The sequence below is a fragment of the Halichoeres trimaculatus genome, unplaced genomic scaffold (genome assembly GCF_033239565.1).
Source record: "Halichoeres trimaculatus isolate MK-OKI-2021-1 unplaced genomic scaffold, fHalTri1.1 fHalTri1_scaffold_12, whole genome shotgun sequence".
NCBI classification, from domain to species: domain Eukaryota; kingdom Metazoa; phylum Chordata; class Actinopteri; order Labriformes; family Labridae; genus Halichoeres; species Halichoeres trimaculatus.
Window position 1 is genome coordinate 24,679,300 of NW_027437190.1, and position 19,506 is coordinate 24,698,805.

The 19,506-nt window shown below is 39.1% G+C and overlaps 1 protein-coding gene across 1 annotated transcript; it reads left to right on the forward strand.

The window, feature by feature from the left end:
* The first annotated feature begins 1,601 nt into the window (after window positions 1–1,601).
* LOC141801379 (trypsinogen-like protein 3) lies at window positions 1,602–5,780 on the forward strand. The gene is made up of 5 exons (XM_074684395.1): window positions 1,602–1,641; window positions 1,733–1,874; window positions 2,485–2,738; window positions 5,235–5,371; window positions 5,543–5,780. Exons 1-5 carry the CDS (start codon window positions 1,602–1,604, stop codon window positions 5,729–5,731), a joined length of 762 nt encoding a protein of 253 aa, XP_074540496.1. The 3' UTR covers window positions 5,732–5,780.
* The last annotated feature ends 13,726 nt before the right edge of the window (window positions 5,781–19,506 follow it).

The window sequence follows — 19,506 nt, forward strand, 5'->3', positions numbered from 1 at the left end:
AGACTATCTCCCTGGCATGCCCCTTTTCTGTCTCTGTCTTTAACCGCTTCCTCATAACTCCACCTCTCATCTCCTTTTTCTCCCAATCACAGTCAGTCACCTATTCTCTCTCAGCCAATCCGTCGTAGCTGTCATATTTAAATATGCTCTCTCTCTCTGCAGCCGGTCAGCTGTCATTCAGCGAAAAGGTCCTCAAACCCACCTCCACCCCTTCACCACCCCATCAGGTCTCGGTCATCCCTCAAGTCTCAACTCAAGCATCTCACTCCTTCACCACCACCAGTGTCTAGGCTCCGGGGGGAAGTTCACGGGAGCATCAATCATTCCTCATGCTCCTGAAACGATCACTTCCTGCGGGGTCTAAGCGCCAAAGACTTTTTCACTCATCAATTCTTTATCTGTTTCATTAAAATTGGTCACTCATACTATTTGTCTTCTCTTCCTTATTAGTCTTTCCTGATTGAAATACTGTTCACGTACTACTGCTTCACCCAAAGTTTTTTTTTGCATCTTAAGAACTTCCCAAGGTAACATGTTGATATGTCAAAGCTATCTAGCTACATTTTAGAGTCTTAAAAACAAAAGTATAGGCACAGATTTGGCTCACTTGGCAGAGCAAGTGCTGCATGTACAGAGGTGTAGGTGCAGGATCGACTCCTGTTCTTGACTTTTTTCACATATTCTTTGTCTCTTTTTCCACATTTCCTGTCTCTCCTAAGCTTTCCTGTCATACCACAAAAAATAATAATATCAACCCTTTGATACATGAAATACGAAAGCCTGGGTCAAGATTTTTTCCTGAGGTTTTTTAATTCTTATAGGGCATGAAAGTTTTATTTATTTATTTTGAAATATTTGATTTTTTTGTATGAAGTCACAGACATGTCCACATGTGAACTACTTGTGCCAGAGGATTCAAATTTAATGTATGAACTCAATGTAACCACAAAAAAGAGCATTTAGAGGGGTAAGTGAGGTACCTTATTCTTTCAGATTCAATCATGTTGTGACGTCTACTCCCTGCCACCACCATCATGCTCCGGTCTTGTGCAATCAGGACATGTTAATCTCAAGAGAAGACAAAGTTATAGGAGGTATTAATGAAGGCCAGACTAATCCACACTCTCATCTTTTTTATTACTTTATGAGCTTGAGTTGTAATTTTTCATTTACCTAAGAGACCATTTTTACCTCAGAGAACTCTTAGCATAAACTAGCATTAAAGAGTAGGTTTTGAAGTAAATAGGTAAATTTGTAAACTTACCAACAACTCTCCCAGGTGGATCTTGAATCTAATGAAAAGAAAGAATCTAAGTCGAATATTAAGATCTACATATTACATAAGTTCTTCCTTATCTGGAGAAGAACAAACATTTCCCGAAACAAGGTGTGCCACCATAACTGGACCTACTGATACAAAGAAATATTAATTTTTTTTTTTCTGATAAGATTATTACAAAGGTTATTGCTTTACTGGAAATGTTGCTGTAGAGTAATAAATCTTTCAGTTCCTCCCACTATCCTCCATACATCACAAGTATAAAAAGAAACAGGACTTCACAAACCAGCTATTATATCACATATAGTTCAATAAAGACACAATGGATTTCCTCCTTCTGGTGGTTCTCTTGGGGCTCGCAGGTAGATATTCTCTTTTTTTTTTGTTCTAAGACATAAGATATGATAAGAAAAAAATGACTAGTTTTTCTCTTGTTTTGTTCGTGTGATGCAGGAGCGTCTCCTCTGCCAGAGGAAAAGGTTTGCCGACCTCACTCCAGACCCTGGAATGTGTACATAAACGGTGAACCCTGGTCCTGCAATGGAGCTCTAATTGATGAATGGTGGATAGTGACCTCCTATGAGTGTGCACCCAAGTAAGTATCAAATTCTGTGAGATGACGACCTAATCAAGGTTTTGTGTCTTGCAGTAAAAAGCTTTACCCTGAAAAAATATGATCTGCCTTTTATTGTTATCTTTCATTCAGCAACAGCCACCTTCCAGCTTGACCTGCAGTCCTCAGCTTCTCAAGTGTTGTACAGTTTGCTAGAGTAGTTATGTTAGACTTTGTATTCAACCAATGTGACTGAACCACATATTTACAATATATTTTCAGTTTTTAAAGTACATTTACATATACATGCAGGGCAGCAATTTGTATGTATTGAACGGCATGGATACAACTGCTTGGCATGAATACCAACAATGTAATGATGGAAAAAGGAAACCTAGAAAGAAGAAAAAAAATCATGGACAAGTCCAGAAAATGTCTTACTTCAAGATATTAAAAGAATCTGAGGTGGTGTAAAGAATTTACTTGTCAGTTTGAAATAAAAATGATGCATCAATACAAGAAACTGAACAAGTAAATTCTTCTTACTCCATTAGCATCATTTTGTCTTTTAATAACTCGTAACAGGACAGTTGGAAAGTGCACTTTTTTATCATCACTGTTGAGAATAAATACATTTTGTCTTTTTATGCAGACCCTACAGCAGCTATGCGCTTCTGGGAAAACATGAGTTGGGTCTGGAGGAAAGCACCGAGCAGCGCATTCAAATCTCTGATGCTATCCAGCACAGTCCCTACCGCTCACCTCACCACAGTCTGGCCATGGTCCGTTTGGCTGAACCTGCCCGCTTTAACCCACACGTTAGGCCCATCTCTTTGCCCACTCAATGTCCACTGCCTGGAGAGACCTGCATAGTCAGCGGCTGGGGATCCACCATCCCGGATCAATGTGAGTGGATTTGAAAGTGCTACTGTGGCTTTAACACCTCATTAACCTGTCACCAAGTTACAATTTAGATTCAGTGCAGCAAAGCCTGTGATCCTTAATCCAGCCTGCAAGTATTCCCTCTCCTGCTAGGTTTTCACCCCAGCTTCCCTTTAAAAAAATCTCACCCATCAAGAAGCTCTGTCGCAATTTTTGTCACATTACAAAGCCATGTCTTTACCTGACGGACAAGTTAAATGTCACAGTTTTTTTTCATCTTTAGAAGTTCCTTGTCCACTTTCACCGGCAGTTCAAGCAGTTCACCTAAAGGACAGAGGCTCCACTAACTACTGACAAAACACTAGGTTGAAAGTTTGAAGAAATCAGACCTTGAGGCTTCCAAAAACCATACAGAGGGATATTCATGTAGGTTTCACGGCATGGTAAATCATTTGGTATAACAGAAATGCAGAATTTAAAAGAAGAAAGGTTATCTAGTTGAGTAGAAAATATTCCCATTAAATTGTTGACAGTAAACTATTATGGTCAGCTATTCAACTCAACTTTAGAGGACACTGATACTTAACAGAGATTTTAATTTTTTAAACGCTTCAATTAAAAATGCTGGCAGAACCACACACACACACACACACACACACACACACACACACACACACACACACACACACACACACAAAAAAAAAAAAATAAATTCATAAGACCTTAAAACCCAAAGCAAACCCCCATCTGTAGCCTGATGGATGTATAGCCCTGGAGGCTTTGTATAATTAGACTATAAAAGTAATATGGTGAGCTGACCTTCGGAGGGTTCAGGTGAAAAGAGGTTGTAGTCTCTTTGAATGGAAAAAGTTTAAAGTATGTAAGTCAGCGTTACGGCGTCACTCAGTGTTAAGAGCTGTATGCAAATGCAGGTATGCGATGCTATGCAGTACTGCGCACGAGGCAATTAACATGCTGATTCTGCAAGTTCTAAAGGTGTCACCATCGGGATTTAGCACATTTTACAGGTGACACTTTATAATTGGGACCAACAATCAATATAACAAAGAAAATAGTTAAACTGAAAACCTTGGCAGAGGCAGAAGCCAGTGAGACGAAGGATAGCACGTCCATAGCTGAACTGTTAGCTGACCTCGACAATCGATTAATTTACAGACCCTTTGACTTGTTAGCGCCACCTGTTGTTAGTGGTTATAAAAACAATTTTGAAATGCAGAATGTGTTTTCAAAAGACTGTTAGCACAGTTTAACTGGTTGAAAAAAACAAGGTCCAACTCTATAACATCGAAAATGTTGTTAAACAAGCTACTTTACGGTTGGTTGGTTGGTTTATTTATTTAATATCTTTTATTATATAGATATTTTTAACATAAAGTCATATAGCCTACAACTAGAATCTCTTCCTAGAAAGAAAATGATTAAACTGAAAACCTTGGCAGAGGCAGAAGCCATGTTGTTTTCAAAAGATTGTTAGCACAATTTAACCAGATGAAAAAAACAAGGTACTACTCCATAACATCAACAATGTTGTTAAACAATACTGTTGGTTTTGTAGTGTTTATTTATTTATTTATTTATTTATTTATTTATTTATTTATTTATTTATTTATTTGTTTGTTTGTTTATTTATTTGTTTATTTATTCATTCATTCATTCATTCATTCATTCATTTATTACCCTTTATTTATTTTTATTTTATTTTATTTTATTTTTATTTTTTTTTTACATAAAGTCATATAGCCTACAACTAAAATCTCTCTCTAGAAACCTTCAAAATTTCCACAACATTAAATGTACTAATATATTATTTTATCTATTGTCTTTGGTTATATGTATAAATTAGTCATTATAAGTATATATTCATTAGTTCCATATCTTAACTTGAAGAACCCATTGCCTAAATTTGCTTTCCAATCCATACCTACATACATACTGGTGTGTTTTCCATATAAAACCCACGCGGTGACATTGGAGAATATCAACTTTTAAGTGTTTGCCAGACATCCTTGCAGAGTAGAAACAGCTGAGTAGAATATTGAAGACAGAAAATCATCATGGCTCAGGAGAATACTGGGTTCTAGGCTGCAGGTGGGCTTTTACTTAAAAAGCACATTAATATTCTGGTCATTTTGTCTCCTACAGGGCATTAACATTCTGCTTTAATAATGGCTAAGAATGGCTTTCTTAAATCAGACGTGTTTCTAATTGCTTGTCAAAAGGCACAGTCAGTGATCAACACTAATTAAAAGAGGTGGACCTTGAAATAGAACTTATTCAAGGTTTAGGATTTATTCTCTGTTGCAAGAGGTGGCGATGCATTGAAATGGGAGGTAATCCATGTGCCTGCAGAAGAAAAGGAAGGAAACTTGGATCGAATTTTGATTTGCTGATTGATAAATGATGTATAGAGCATATGAGCAAAATAAAGAGTACTCAAAATAATTATAATCAGAAAAAACAGATCAGACAATAACACACCCTGTTTTTTTTTTAATACAGCCAAGTATAATAGAGAGCTTAAGTGTATAACTGTGCCGATTGTGGATGATCAGACCTGCATGGATTTGTTTACGGAGGACATATACTGGGACCCGTCCATGGTCTGCGCTGGTCAAAATAATACAGACAACTGCTTGGTGAGCACAATGAACAAACTGCATCAAAAATGTTAATTTCTTTTTCATCTTTGTGACTTTTTCCAATTCTCTTTCCTTGTCTTTATACTTGCCTCAGACTTAATCACAGCACTTTTATTTCTATGCATGTCATCACCAGCCTCTTTCCTGTTTTTTTCCTTTTATTTGCAGAGTGGTAGAGCCAGTGTGATGGAGTGCAATGGCCAGCTGCAAGGTGTTCAGTGGTTCAGCTTTGGCTGCAGTGACCCCACTGACCCCAGTGTCTACACCAAGCTGTGTTTATACAAAAACTGGATCAGGGAGGTGATGGATAACTATGTACCCACTGCGACGACTGAATATCCCCCATGGACCACATGAGAGAGCAGAGATATACTTGGTTATTATATTTTCATGGAATCAAGCTCAACAGGCCAAGCTAAGAACATTATAGATCATATCCATATGTAGTATTCTTTCAGTCTGAAAAAAATGTTGATTTGAAAAAAAGAAGTAAAATGCAAGCAGCTGTTAATCCATGTTTGATCTAATAATTTAACCCTCCAACCCCCCACCCCTTTTTTCTTCATTTGCCTCAGCAATTGTTTCCACAGCTGGCTAATAGTTGTTGATAATTAGCCATGGTTTGTTTTGCAGAAGATCATAATTTGCACACATGTTGCTGTTTGTGTGTGTAACCACTTCTATTGATGTCTGTTTTGCTCAACTTCTGATTTATTTATTTTTTTTTTAAGTAGAATGGGTTTAAATGTCACAAAAAGATCTGGTCAAACCCAATCAAATTCTTACTCTGATACAGGGATGGATCCAAGTGTTTACCATTGTTGATGTAGGGGTGATTCTTTGCCTATGTGCACCTAAATGTCATTGGGAATACAAATTCCACTTTCTTTGTCAAATTAACCACAAAACCCGTTTAAAAAAATTCACCACCTCACCGCACATCTTTTAAAATGCTCATAAATCTATGCTAAGAATATTTGCATGTACCGTAATTTTGATGTGCGTCTTTGGCGCTATAAAAACAAACATAAATTTGACATCCATATAATTTTGAGCAGTAATAGAGAAGATATTGTCATGCACCAAGGATGAAAAAAAAAACAATAACTCATGAATGCAGTGCACGGTTTGTTACAACAAGATCATTGTCATGTTTTAAGAGATTTAGATGAAATTTTGCAACCAATGTAAATATGTTGGAGTCAATTCAATATCAAAACGCCTGCATAAAGCTTGCTGAAAGTTCCTCTTTCCATAGATCCCCCTACATGCACAGCAATTAAGTAAAGAACCACTAGATGGGGGTAGAGCCCAATGATACACAAGTCAAATACACTGGAGATGGGGAGGGAGAGGGACAGAAGGACAAAGGGAGACAGAGCTCTGGACAGTGTGGACAGGACAGATGACATGAATCTAACATACTTTGCGAGGTTCTGTGTGACCTCTGACCTGAGATCTGAGCATAGCCATGACTCCTTTAGATGCACAGAAAATATGTTTTATCGATAAACACATGGATCAAATATAACACTACACGATCAGTACAAAGGAACTGGAGAACACATGGTTGAGTTATACACGTACGTACGCATCCAGACACATAAAGCACACCCAAAATCAAATATGCACACATGTGCACAAACACACTAACATGCACTCACACACACACCTACATGCAAAGTGACTGACAGCTGTGTCCATAATCACCCAGGCAGCTGAAGATGGGGGCCACTCCACCATCTGTTCTCAGCATTTCTCTCCCGCTCCTCACCCCCTCCTCTATCACCTCAGCGGGGAATAGAAGGCAAACAGAGGGGCCGACTTTGGTAACTGGGTGACACTTCAGAAAGCAGTGTGATATTAATTGGTGTGAATATACAGAAGTGCTGTTTGTTTTCTTTTTCTCAGTTTGGACAGCCATTGTTCATAATTTGGAGGGGCATTTGACTGAAACCAATTTGAGTAATAGCTACAGTGTCTGTAATTTATAGCTTTCGTAATAGATACTTCACGCACTCCCTCAGGCAGGGAACTCAATACAACAAGCTTGAAATCCATTGGGATTCAACCCAAATACTCTTTGGTTTCTGTTCTGAATCTGAAATGATCTGCAGCTGTTATGTTTAATTTTTTTTGGTAAACCTCCCTCTAAAAATGGCGCAGTACCAGGCAGTTTTGTGAGATCTAAAGCTTCACCCTAATAAACTCCACCTGAACTCTGCAGTAATTGAAAAGGGTTATCTTGTAGCGTCTGCAAACACCACAGCCCATTCTCTCCCTGTAATTTCTAGCTGCAATTTAACCTTTCATTTCCTCAACAAATAGTGAGTAGAAGCCTTTTAAAAAAAGTCAGTGATGTAGTGCTCTGCTAAAAAGATCTCTTAGATAAAACAAAAACGCAGCCAAGGCTAGGTCCAGACTACAAGAGGCTTTAAAACTTTAACCAAGCCAGAAACTAGGAACATAAAAGTAGAAGAGATATCCTTTCCATCAATGTCAGACATGCACACAGAGCAAAGTTTGGAAATAAAGGTGCATCGTTGTCTACAAGAACTCATTAAGATAATCATGTCTGCTAGACAGAGCGAGGTGATCATGTGAGCTGATACAATCTCACCTGATCAAAAGAGGAAAAATATGTCAACAAAAAGAGAGCTGCTGCAGAGATGATTTGTGGAGGGATAACAAAGCAAAATCAGAATACAGGTTTAGATTTAAGTACTGCTTTTGAGTTGTTGGTAAGCATCATAAACCAAAAGATTTATTGCTGTTAACTTCACATGTCTGATTGGCTATTGTGGTCCTGCTTACAAAATACAGGCTTTTTAGGTTCTTAGCATTAACCAGCAATATCTGATATTTCTGGAAGTCATAGACCAGAAATCCAAGAAATATTTGAAACAAGAATCAGTGCCCAAATGGAGGATCAATACCACTGCCAATTTTTGAAAGTGGATATTCATTAAAGTTTCCCAGAGTACTTGATGCTTACAGTAGAGCTGAAGTTTTATCATAGTAGGTGCTCATGGGAAATGTAGTCTTCATCCTGGAAAAAGACTACCAATTTCATCCAAGGGGGTCATCATAATGAACACATGATCAGTCATGACATTGTCTGAGTACTCTTGCTTTACTTTAACCCAAAAGGTAATGGTTCAGTTAGGAACACTAGTTATGACCAAGATAACAAAGTGTTAGACCATTTACTAGTTACCCAAGCTGCAGCATCACATGGGGATGCTAACATTGTCCACTTAGCAGAGCTATGACACCTTTAGCTGCTGACATTACTGTATATTGCAAAAATACAATTAGTTATCCAAAGTATCACATTAAAACAGTTTAAACCTGATAATGCAGAAGAAATCTCAAAAGTGTCATCAAGACATTATAATTATCAATTGCTACAAATTCTGCAGTCGTTTGTTTTTTCTTTAGTAAGGAATGAAACCTTTTTCTTTTTTTTACGCTGCGGAGGTCAGATACACCTCCCTTAACTTCCGTCTCAGAGTTCAATGGAACATCACAATCAGACATTGTAAAGATAAGATGTCCTTGCTGGTCAGAGAGATTTTTATGCCTTGGAATAAATTCTAGACGCAAGTCTGACTCCCACTTAGCCACCCTCCTTTCTGAAGCTTCAGCCCCTCAGACAAACTCTAACACATGCATTGTGAACCTACAGTGAAACACTCAAGCCTTGTTAGCTATGCTATGCTGATATTTTTAAACTATTAACCCCTTCTTTCCCTCCCGCCTCACTACCAACTTCTGTCAAATTTTAAATCATCCCTAACCTCTTCACTTCCTTCACTTCCACCTTCTCTTTTTTCTGGTTTTCATAAATCTGGCATTCATAAACAGCCAGAGATGAACACAAACATCAACCCAAATTGCCAGAAACTCCCGGGAACAAACTGATTAATGAGGGGATTAAAATGAATGGTGATCCATAGGGGAAATTCTTTTTTCCGGGGTGTGACAGAGCTTATCAGCGGTTGGTACAATATCTAGAGATAACGCAAGGCCTCTCCCCTCCTTCCTCCATCTCCCTCTGTTACTCAGTTTCTCTGGCAAACTGTCACCATCACTCATCACCGGCTTACATTCCCAACATTCCCCCGTGGCACCTGGCTCATGAGAGAGGAAGAGTGACGAACACGCGCTGCAACGCACACAAAAACAGGGAAAAGTTCCACACTGCACACACTCTACATTTTTATCCCCAATAACTGACAGGTCTTTTCAAAAACATGTAAATGAATTTGGGAAGATGACATACATTAGCACAATTCACCTTGTGCATGTGTGCCTGGAGGGGGGAGTATATATAAATTCTGTAAATGCTGTATTATAGTGTGTGTTTCTGCTCACTAAGCTAATGGCTCATTGGGACTAGCACAGGCCAAGTCAATCATGCCAGATCTCTCCTCGTCATCCCATTGAGACCTGTGGCTCATCAGGGGAGATGATTAGCCTGAAGAGCTTTAATGATACTTGCCTAATAGCTACAAGAGCACGCTGAGAGGCAGCAGTGTGTGTGTATGTGCATGTTAGTATGTGGGATGCGACTCTGGAAGGCGGTGCATGAGTGAATAAAAATCACGTTTTTTAATTGATGTGTTCTTGTGTGTACACATATATGTGATTGTTGGTATAATGGAAACTGATATGAACACTAACCTGCCTCCATCCCACACACACACACACACACACAAAACCCATTTGCATACACACCTTTATAGTCCCTCCATTATAGTTAGCAGAACAGTGGAGCAGTGAGTTGGCAGACTTGCGGCACAATCAAAGCTTTGTACACACTTGATATTGTGTGTGTGTGTGTGTGTGTGAGAGAGAGAGAGAGAGAGAGATGGGGGACATGATAGAGATGGGGGAGGCATTTTACATTCGTATTGGAAATTTCTTTGCATTTCAATGAGCATGTGCACTTAGGTAAACAAAAGCTGATTAGTAAATGCAGTATCAGAGTGCATGGTGGTAGCATGAGTACATGCACATATGGGGGCGGACACAACAAAGGGGCATTGTATGCTTCACAACAGCTTCACTGTCAACACTTAAACTCAAGTATGAGCACACAGTTGCTGAAAAGGCTTCATCGTGACGGACTGGTCACATCATACATCAAACATCATAATATACAGTTTATTTCAGTGGATATATTAACAATCTATTCTCTAGTTTTATATCTTATGAGTAAAGCTGATATAAAAATGTATCCTTCAAAAGGTCTAAAACCTCAAATCTTCATAAAAATCATTTAGCTGATCTATTTTCCAGAATGTGTCAGATTCTTGAATGCTGATGTTAACTTTCTCCCCAGTTTAAAGGATGTAATAAAGTAGGAAATAACCCTTATTAAAGGCACAAATTTTATTTTACAGTGGCTCTTTTGAGACAAAAATGATCAGCATTGGATCAGGTTGCTTTATTATAGGACCACTTTTCCAAAAACATCAGATTTTTTTCCAGTCAAGTCTGTTTTTCAATTTCAGACTTCGTTTCTATGATACAAATGGGAATGAAGCCTTGAGAGCTAAAAGTGCTTTTGTGCCACCCAGACCCTTACAAAAAGAGGCATTGAGATCACTCTCATACATATCGCACAGACAGACACACATGCATTTGCAGTAATGGTTTTCTCCAAAAGGGGCCACATCTACAAAGAGCTAAGCCCCACAGGGAATCCATTTACCTTCCCTTGCAATCATCATACACTTCTCTAAAAACACTATGGACCAACAACGTTGCCATGGACACTCTACACTTCACCCCTCTCCTTTACGCTGTCATTTTTCCAGCGTATGTCTCCCTCTGTGAAACCTGTAATCCCCATAGGTTAACACTCCTGCTACATACCAGAACATGTTGTTTCCTGTGCACCTTAAAGAGTTTGTGAATGTGTGTATTTGTGTGAGGAATGTTGTGAAAAAGCCACACCTGGGGGCACACTTAACTGTGCAGAAAAATATCACCCAGTGATCCTACACAAATAGATATACAGTGCTTTAATGCAGCCAACAGCTGCTTACCACCCTGAAGAGGAGATATGGAATGTATGTGTTCTCAATACACAAACACAACGTAAAGCAGAGAGAGATGTCCCATCAGTTACATCAGGTAAGCTGCTTTAACTCCCCTGAGCTGAGCCAGGGAGAAGTCGACTCGTATATCTCTGCAGACCTGAGAACTCCAGGAAAAATGTCAGCCACAGCAGAGAAAATGCCACAGACAGTTTCTTTTTCGAAAGTTTACAGAAGGCTTGTTGAGGAAACGGCTGGCTGATCAGAGTTGATTTCATCTCCATGGTCCTGCTTCACCCTGTGAGACATGAATTATAAAGGATTTGGATTCATTCTGTACATGGTGTAACTGATTGAAGAAAAATCAAAAAAGCCTAGGGAAATGTGAACATAGAGTATCCTTCATTTTTTATGCCCAAATTGAGTTTTTGTTAGGACTTAAATTTGTATTACAGTAGTGTCCAGCAGTAATGGCAACACAAATAGTGGCAAAAGAATAAAAAAAACAACACTTCCCCCTGGTTTGGTGGAAACGTTGTTTGGAGAGTTTCCCTTATCTTTTTTTTTTTATAAAGTAGTGCAATAGCGCCTACACAAATTACATTTTCACACAACAAAGCACTGTTTTCTGTTGGGGTCTGAAATTAAACAGCATGAAGCCAGCCAATACACTGTCATGTTGATGTAGCAAGCTATTTTGCCATAGTCCTGTAGCTTGGCTGGCTGTTCCTCTGAAAGCGCAGTGAAGCATTATCAAATTATCTTTTTTTTTTTCATGAAGTAACACTGAGTAACAGACATGTCATGGGCAATATATAATATATCAAACTCAAACTAAAAAGAAAAAAAAAAATTACAATTGATATCATGGTAGCCAGTCAGCAGGGGGAGCTTTTTTTTTTTTTTTTTTTTTTTTTTTTTTCTTAGCTTCAGAGTCCTTGAACATTACTGGTTTACATTTCTAATACACAATCTTAATAGTTAGTACTAAAAGAAGTATAGAAGTGAGAAGTGATCCTATTAAGTTCAACAGTAGAGGCAGCCATGTGACATCAGTAAGGAGGTGGAGCTGGGGTAAAGAGCTGTAAGCCCACCTGTCAGTCCAAGCAGTGACAACGCTTGGAAAATGCCCAAAACTGCTTCTTCTGCTTGCTGTAAACATATGTAATTTGAAAGTAAAAAACTGGCCTTAAAAACAGCCTTGTGTTTTGAGGCCAGCCACAAGTGGACACTCAAGAACCTCAAGGGTTTTTTTTCGACTCAGCATTGGCTTCATTTAACAACACTGAAGGCTGCTGCTTTTGAGTGCAAGTGAAAGGGGCAGGTGTTTCCAGCGGGTGAGAATAGAAGAAAACAAACAAGAAAATACAATTTCAGAAGCTCAAAACAAGAGGAAAGTGCATTTCCTGGGACTCAAACAGGTTGAGGTTTGAGGTGCTCTTTGGATGGGGATTCAGGCAGTCAAACAAAAAAGACACTTTTGAACAGTTAGAATGCTGTTATTTCCTTGAACAGACTGTCTCCTGACATCTATTGGACCTTCTGATGAACTCTTGATGCTGCAACACATCACAATGTGTTTTAAAGGTTGACATGATATGAAAAAAATATATTAAGGTACAAAGAGAGGGCCTTGGACTTCTGGTGTTATTTTATGAACAAGTTTTGAAGTCAAAGTCTTCAGCAGGTTTTTATCAAACTCATTTACTGTAAAATACCAAATAAACACCGGGTTCCAGTTAAACGCCGGGTTCCAAATAAACGCCGGGTGTAGCAGCACGTTTAGCAAAATAGACACCCGTTCCAAATAAACGCTGGGGGTATGGTAAGTTACTCGGCGCAGCCTACGCGCCGCAGTCAATTTCTTTTGTTTTTTTTTCATTCCACGGATGTAGTTACAGAACACACATGCAAACGCTGAGCTCACAACTGACAGTTGACTCTTGAAAACTGATTTTTGTAAAAGAAACATAATCAGACTGCACCTTATTAGTAGTGGTGCAACGGATCATGATTGATCTGTGATCCGTTAGGATCGACGTAATCGGTTCCGCTCACACATGACCCTACAGCGGTGTTTTTTGTGCAGCAGAAGCCCAGAGCGCTCGCACCAAACACCCCTTCCCTGCGCGTCTGCTCGTCTGCTCGTATGCCCCGTCTGAGTGCAGACTCAGACGGGGCAGATAAACAAATAAACGGACTCCCACCGAAAAAATCTGATATCGGTCTGCATTCACGCTTTATTTAGAGAATTTTCAGCACATTACTTTCACACAAAAACACAGCTAAATAAGGCTCTAGTTCTCATCGTGTCTTAAAACGGCGCTACCTCTGCTGCAGAGCCACAGCTGGCTACAAGGCACTCGCCGCTTAGTGTATCAGTCCACGCGCGGCGTGCCAGATATAAACAAACGCAGGTAGTCTGCCAGGACGAATTATGCAATAATAACGTAAAGATGAGGAGGCTTTGAAGAGTCAAAGAAGAAGACGTTACCACTTCCGCTGAATGTTATTTTCTGGGAAAGAAATAAACGCCTGTTCCAAATAAACGCCCAGTCCCAAATAAACGCCTGGTCTGCTCAGTGATTGAAACAAATAAACGCCCCGGCTACTATTTGGTATTTTACGGTAGTTCAAGAAATAAACACGGGTGCAGTGAAAATGGAATTTGGCTGCTTCTTAGAATTTAAAATGTAATGTGGTGTCAAATAGAGCGTTTAAGAAATATAAACAACACATTTTTAAGAGAGGCAGGATCTTAGCTTCACACTCTGATTATATCTGCATATTTGTACACATTAAATCAACACAAGATAAACTTTTTTAAAAAGCTGCCGAAATTTGATTTTTTATCTTCAGTAGATCTTGCACTGGAATAACACATTGTTCTTTGTGCAGCAAAAGGTTTGTACTTGAAAAGACCAGTTCCCCCTTAGGGCTAAAGCGACAAATGTAAAATCCTTGATGGCTCGAGCAGATTGAGTCAATCTAGCGATACACCTCTTGGCAGTAAAGCATTGTAGCAAAACTAAGGCTGATTTATAAAGGCAGTGTCACAGCTTATTGTTTTGAAATACACAGTCGGCTATTTTTATGCTTTTACAGACAGAAAGCAATTTATCCTTTAATCTGACCCCTGACCTTCCTCTTACTGTAGCATAACAGCTAACCTTTGAAACATGAAACCTCACCTTGCCTCTGACCCTCTGGGGCAAAGGTTGACTTCACATACCCATGTCTTGGTGGCAAATTTTCCAACTATTCTGCACCATGGAGCACTAACAGAGACATAACACACAGAGATACACAAAGAGGAGGGAGGGTGGAGAACACATACAATTAGTGAGGAATGCTAGCCCCTCCTACCCCACCCATGGTACCCCTTTACCCTACAGCATGTGGCTCAAAGAAAAGGCACGCCATCAAACAGCTTTTCTTACAGTACAGGTCATAACCTTTGGACCTGAAAGTGCACTTAAAACTTGCATGAAGTATTTAAGTTGACACATGTTGAATAAAGAGCAGTCAGATACAAAGCCTTCGAGGATGGAAATTTACTGAGCTGAAGTTAAGGGTTAAAACAAGGAAGGGGGAAAGTGCTGGGGGTTAAAAAAGTGTATGGTTTGAAGTGGAAGGCCATCTTCAAGTGGTTCATCATCGGTAAAACATCCAACTCATAACTTTCCTTCCTGCTTGCGCATATCTATTGATAATCTGGTGTGTGTGAGGTTACGCAGACCCATGTCCTCTGACCCAGCATCAAATAAAGTGGACAGGTCTGATAAGCCGATAAGAACACAGCTGAGAGGAATACCAGAGCCTCTCACTTACTAGCACATGCACAGAGGCGATGCAGGAGAAGGAAAACCTTTATACAGGTAAACTTTCACAGCAAGCAACTAAACACTGTGTCGTGTTTTGCTATCACAGCCCCATGAGACCCCTGTGGCTCTGTAATATGCTGCCGTCTCTCATCACTAGATAGCTGCTAGTTTTTCCATTAATGTAAAAAGAAGTTCGGATACGCTGAGAGTGAAATAAAACAGAAGTTGAGGTCAAAGGGGAGATTGAAAATGGAAGGAAGGAAAAAAGAAGTCCTGTGTGTGTGTGTCATTGTGGTTTCACAGAAGAAGACACAGATGCTGTTTATTCTGTGAACAGCAAGGGCAAGGGTGAATACGTGAGCGAGAGAAAAAGGGAAAAAGGAGGACAGGATGGGATAATAGCTAAGCTCCATTAGTAAGTCAGTGGAGCATATGATGGTAATTATCAGGTGTACTCTTGGGATGTCCTTACTCGCTTTCACTGTCATTGCTATAACTATTATACACACACACACACACACACACACACACACACACACACACACACACACACACACACACACACACACACACACACACACACACACACACACACTTGATACCCACACTTTTCATTGCATGTGGCTAAGCGTGTATGTCTGTGTGATAAAGACCAAGGCAGATGGTAAGTTAAAAGATGGTAAATGCTCTTTTGTTATGATTAAAAAAGATATGTAAATATATGGTTAGTGTGATTTAGGAGTCAGTAATTTCTAAAGATTGTTCGACACATAGAATTGTGGCATAAATCCCATCACTCTGATGACTATTTCTCCTTTTTTTTGAGGTGAGTCATAATTTTCAAAGCAAAGATCTGCTGATTAAGCCTACTTGTATGCATTTCCAATCAAACATTCATAGTGTTATTCGCACTTCATAGTAAAAACTTCAGGGTCCAGGACTGAGCTTCTTCAGCAGTCTGTTCAGTCCCTGTCTCCTGTATCCTGTCTGCTCACAGCAGGTGAAGCTCTTCCAATGTGACGTTGGTGTCTAGTGTTTGCTCCGTTAGCCATGTCAGTGAATAGCATGATGCTACTCTGCCTTCCGGTATTCCCTCTGTTGCTGGGTTAGCACAGCTAGCTCGTCCATCTTATTGGAGATAGACCTTATGCTCCCATAACGATGGATGGAAGGACAGGTCGATGTCGTTATTTCTTAGCTCACACCTGAGAACCAGCACGTCATCCTCACCTCCTTCTCCTCACCCTGTGGAGAAACATCAGGCCGTACACCAGTTAGCATTAACATGCAACAGGCTGCTTACAGCTGATTTCACATGTAAACAATGCACCCATGGTTACATGTAGGATCTCCAGACAAACACAGGAGCAAAAACAATACAAATATCACTGAAGACACTAACAGTTTGGTGTCCATGACCAACAAATGAGCCATACAAAGTAATAACCCTTTCCAAATATAAAGATTACGAAAAAGAGACGAAAAAAATTGCAAGATACAGACAAAGAAGAGAGAGCTGCCACAACAGGTAACAGGGCGGCATTTAGATGTTATTTTAAAAATAATCACTTTGCTTCAACAACTTGCTAACATCTCATGAAAAAAAATCCAGAAACATCTTAAGACTGCAAGCTTATTTATGAGATTTCAGTAAAGCGTGTGTGCGTTTGTCTGGACTGAACCCCTGCACAGCAACAGAGGAAACCCTGTAGTTGTATCAAAAGCAGCTACATTTTCTTTGGAATTTAAAGCAACTCTGACACAAGCTTTTAACCTGTTTCTAGTTATTGTTAAGCTGACAAGTGTTATGTGATCCCATTACCACTGGACCAGCTAACATCCTGAGACTTGTTAAAAAAACAACAAACATTTCACAGAAAGTTACTGTGCAGTCAGCAGATCAAATTTGAAAAAGGTGTTTGCCAAGGCCACGTTACACAAGCTTAACCAAGAGTAAAAGAAGAAAAATAAAGGTATTTGTTATTGAGAGTGAGACAGAGTTTTTACTTCATAATCTCTTATAATTTATACAAGCATAAGGTAAACAGATACCATATGCTCATGCAAATGAACTTGTTTATATTTTCCAGTGGTGTAGCATTCGAATTGCATAATCTTAATGCAACTAGTGTTTTTCTGTGCTCTGTTTTTATGTTTCGCCTCTGGTAGATGTGATGTGTGTGTTGTAAGGTGCATTTACAGTGAGAGCAAGGCAACAAGGTCAAGTGTGGAGAACGTACAATCCTTTCATTATGCCAAGAAACTCAACATGCTTCCAGGTTTGAGTGCCATTTCGAATGGTTTACAGCACATTCACATAAACACACTTACAAGAGGAGTTATGTGTGTGTGCTACTTTATTTTGTGTGTGCACTGATGCAGAGATACAGCGCTTCTGAGCACAACTCATCACCAGAAACATAAGTGTGTGAGTGCGTGTGTGAGTGTTTGAACCTCCAGGCAGCTGCTGTATTGTAATGTTAGCCAATGGGAGGAGCCTGTTGCATGTACAGAAGTTCTCTAAGGAGCAGGACTCAACAGCTGCTCTACAGCTCCTCCAGGCTCTTCTCCCTGTTCTTTTAACACACACTTTTTCTCTGATCCTCTCTCTTTCTCCTTCTCCCTCTTTCTGTCTTCCTGCTGGGCCCCCAGAGGTTTTTTATGCCTTTGGCAGTAAAACCAACATTCATGGTGTGTGTGTCTGTGAGCACAAATGTATCATCACTGTGCACTATTTCATTATAACTTAGAATGACAATAAGAGAGTCTTTGTTGAAGTTTATCTATCCAATGAGAATAAAACCCTCTGATACCCAACTAAACATCGGGAGCAGGTCAGATACACAGATTGATAAATTTCAATCAAATTTTTAATAAGCTAAGACAGAAAATCTTTTTCAAATTATTACATTGCTTGACCTTCAAACTGCTTTAGAAGGCAATAAAACACCAGGGATGTAATTTTTCTTGTTTGTATCAGGACTTTAACCTAGATTTTTTTTTATTTATGAGGGATAATCATTGAACAAGTATTCCAGCCCTCAGTGTTTTGTTACGAACAAGTATCTGCTATTACCGCTAATCCTGTGCAGGGTCGCGGGTGGCTGGAGCCTATCCCAGCTGTCATTGGGCGAGAGGCGGGGTACACCCTGGACTGATCGCCAGTCAATCATAGGGCTGACACGTAGACAGACAACCATTCTCACACACGCTCACACCTACAGAAAATTTAGAGAATTCAATTAACCTGATGGGCATTTTTTTGGACCGTGGGAGGAAGCCAGAGGACCCAAAAAGAACCCACGCATGCACGGGGAGAATATGCAAAGTAGGCCCTCCAGCCAAATTTGGAATCAACAAACAAATAATACACAAACCAAAAATACTGTACAGAAGCCAAACACATGAAAATATTCTTCTTCTTCTTCTTCTTCTTCTTCTTCTTCTTCTTCTTCTTCTTCTTCTTCTTCTTATCATTATTATCATTATCATTATTATTATTATTATTATTATTATTATTATTATTATTATTATTATCATTATTATTATTATTATTATTATTATTATTATTGTTGTTATTTCAGAGGGCAAAGGAAAGAGATGACTAATGTTACAAGCTTGGTAATTATTCAGTCTTCAACAACTTGTTCAAAAGAGTCACAATGTATATTTTTATTTTCATATGAAGTCATAAATGTGACAATTTATGTGCTGTGTGATGAAAACAAGAAATTTTTGACCTTTTAAAACCAGCAGTTTGAAAACTTTCCCAAAGAAGGAGAATAGAAGAGGACGCTGCCAGTACTTAAGTATAGCAACAACTTCTTGATCTTGAGGGTGAAATTTTGTGCTACCCTTGTGTGAGTGTGTGCTTGTATGACAATAAAGCTTCTTGAATCTTGAAGACTGTAGAAAAGATCCCTGGATCCACTGTTACTTGATAGGCAATGGTATTAGCAAGAGCTTAAAACACAAACTGCCTAATAATCCAAACATTAACAGATTTTAAATTTGTTGGCATTCAAGTTTTATTTTGTCACATTTTTATAACGATAAGTCCTCAATTTCCCCCACTTTCACTTTATCATTAAATGTCTGACCCTTATCCTCAAAGAGAATGGAACCGTCACAGCTGAGCCTATTGATCTATTCACAATAATGCACATTCTTACTTTTATTTTCTCAATTTTGTTAATCATTTCACATTTTTGACATACCAGTATGTTGTTTTTTTGTTTATGACCTAACTTAATTTTACCCC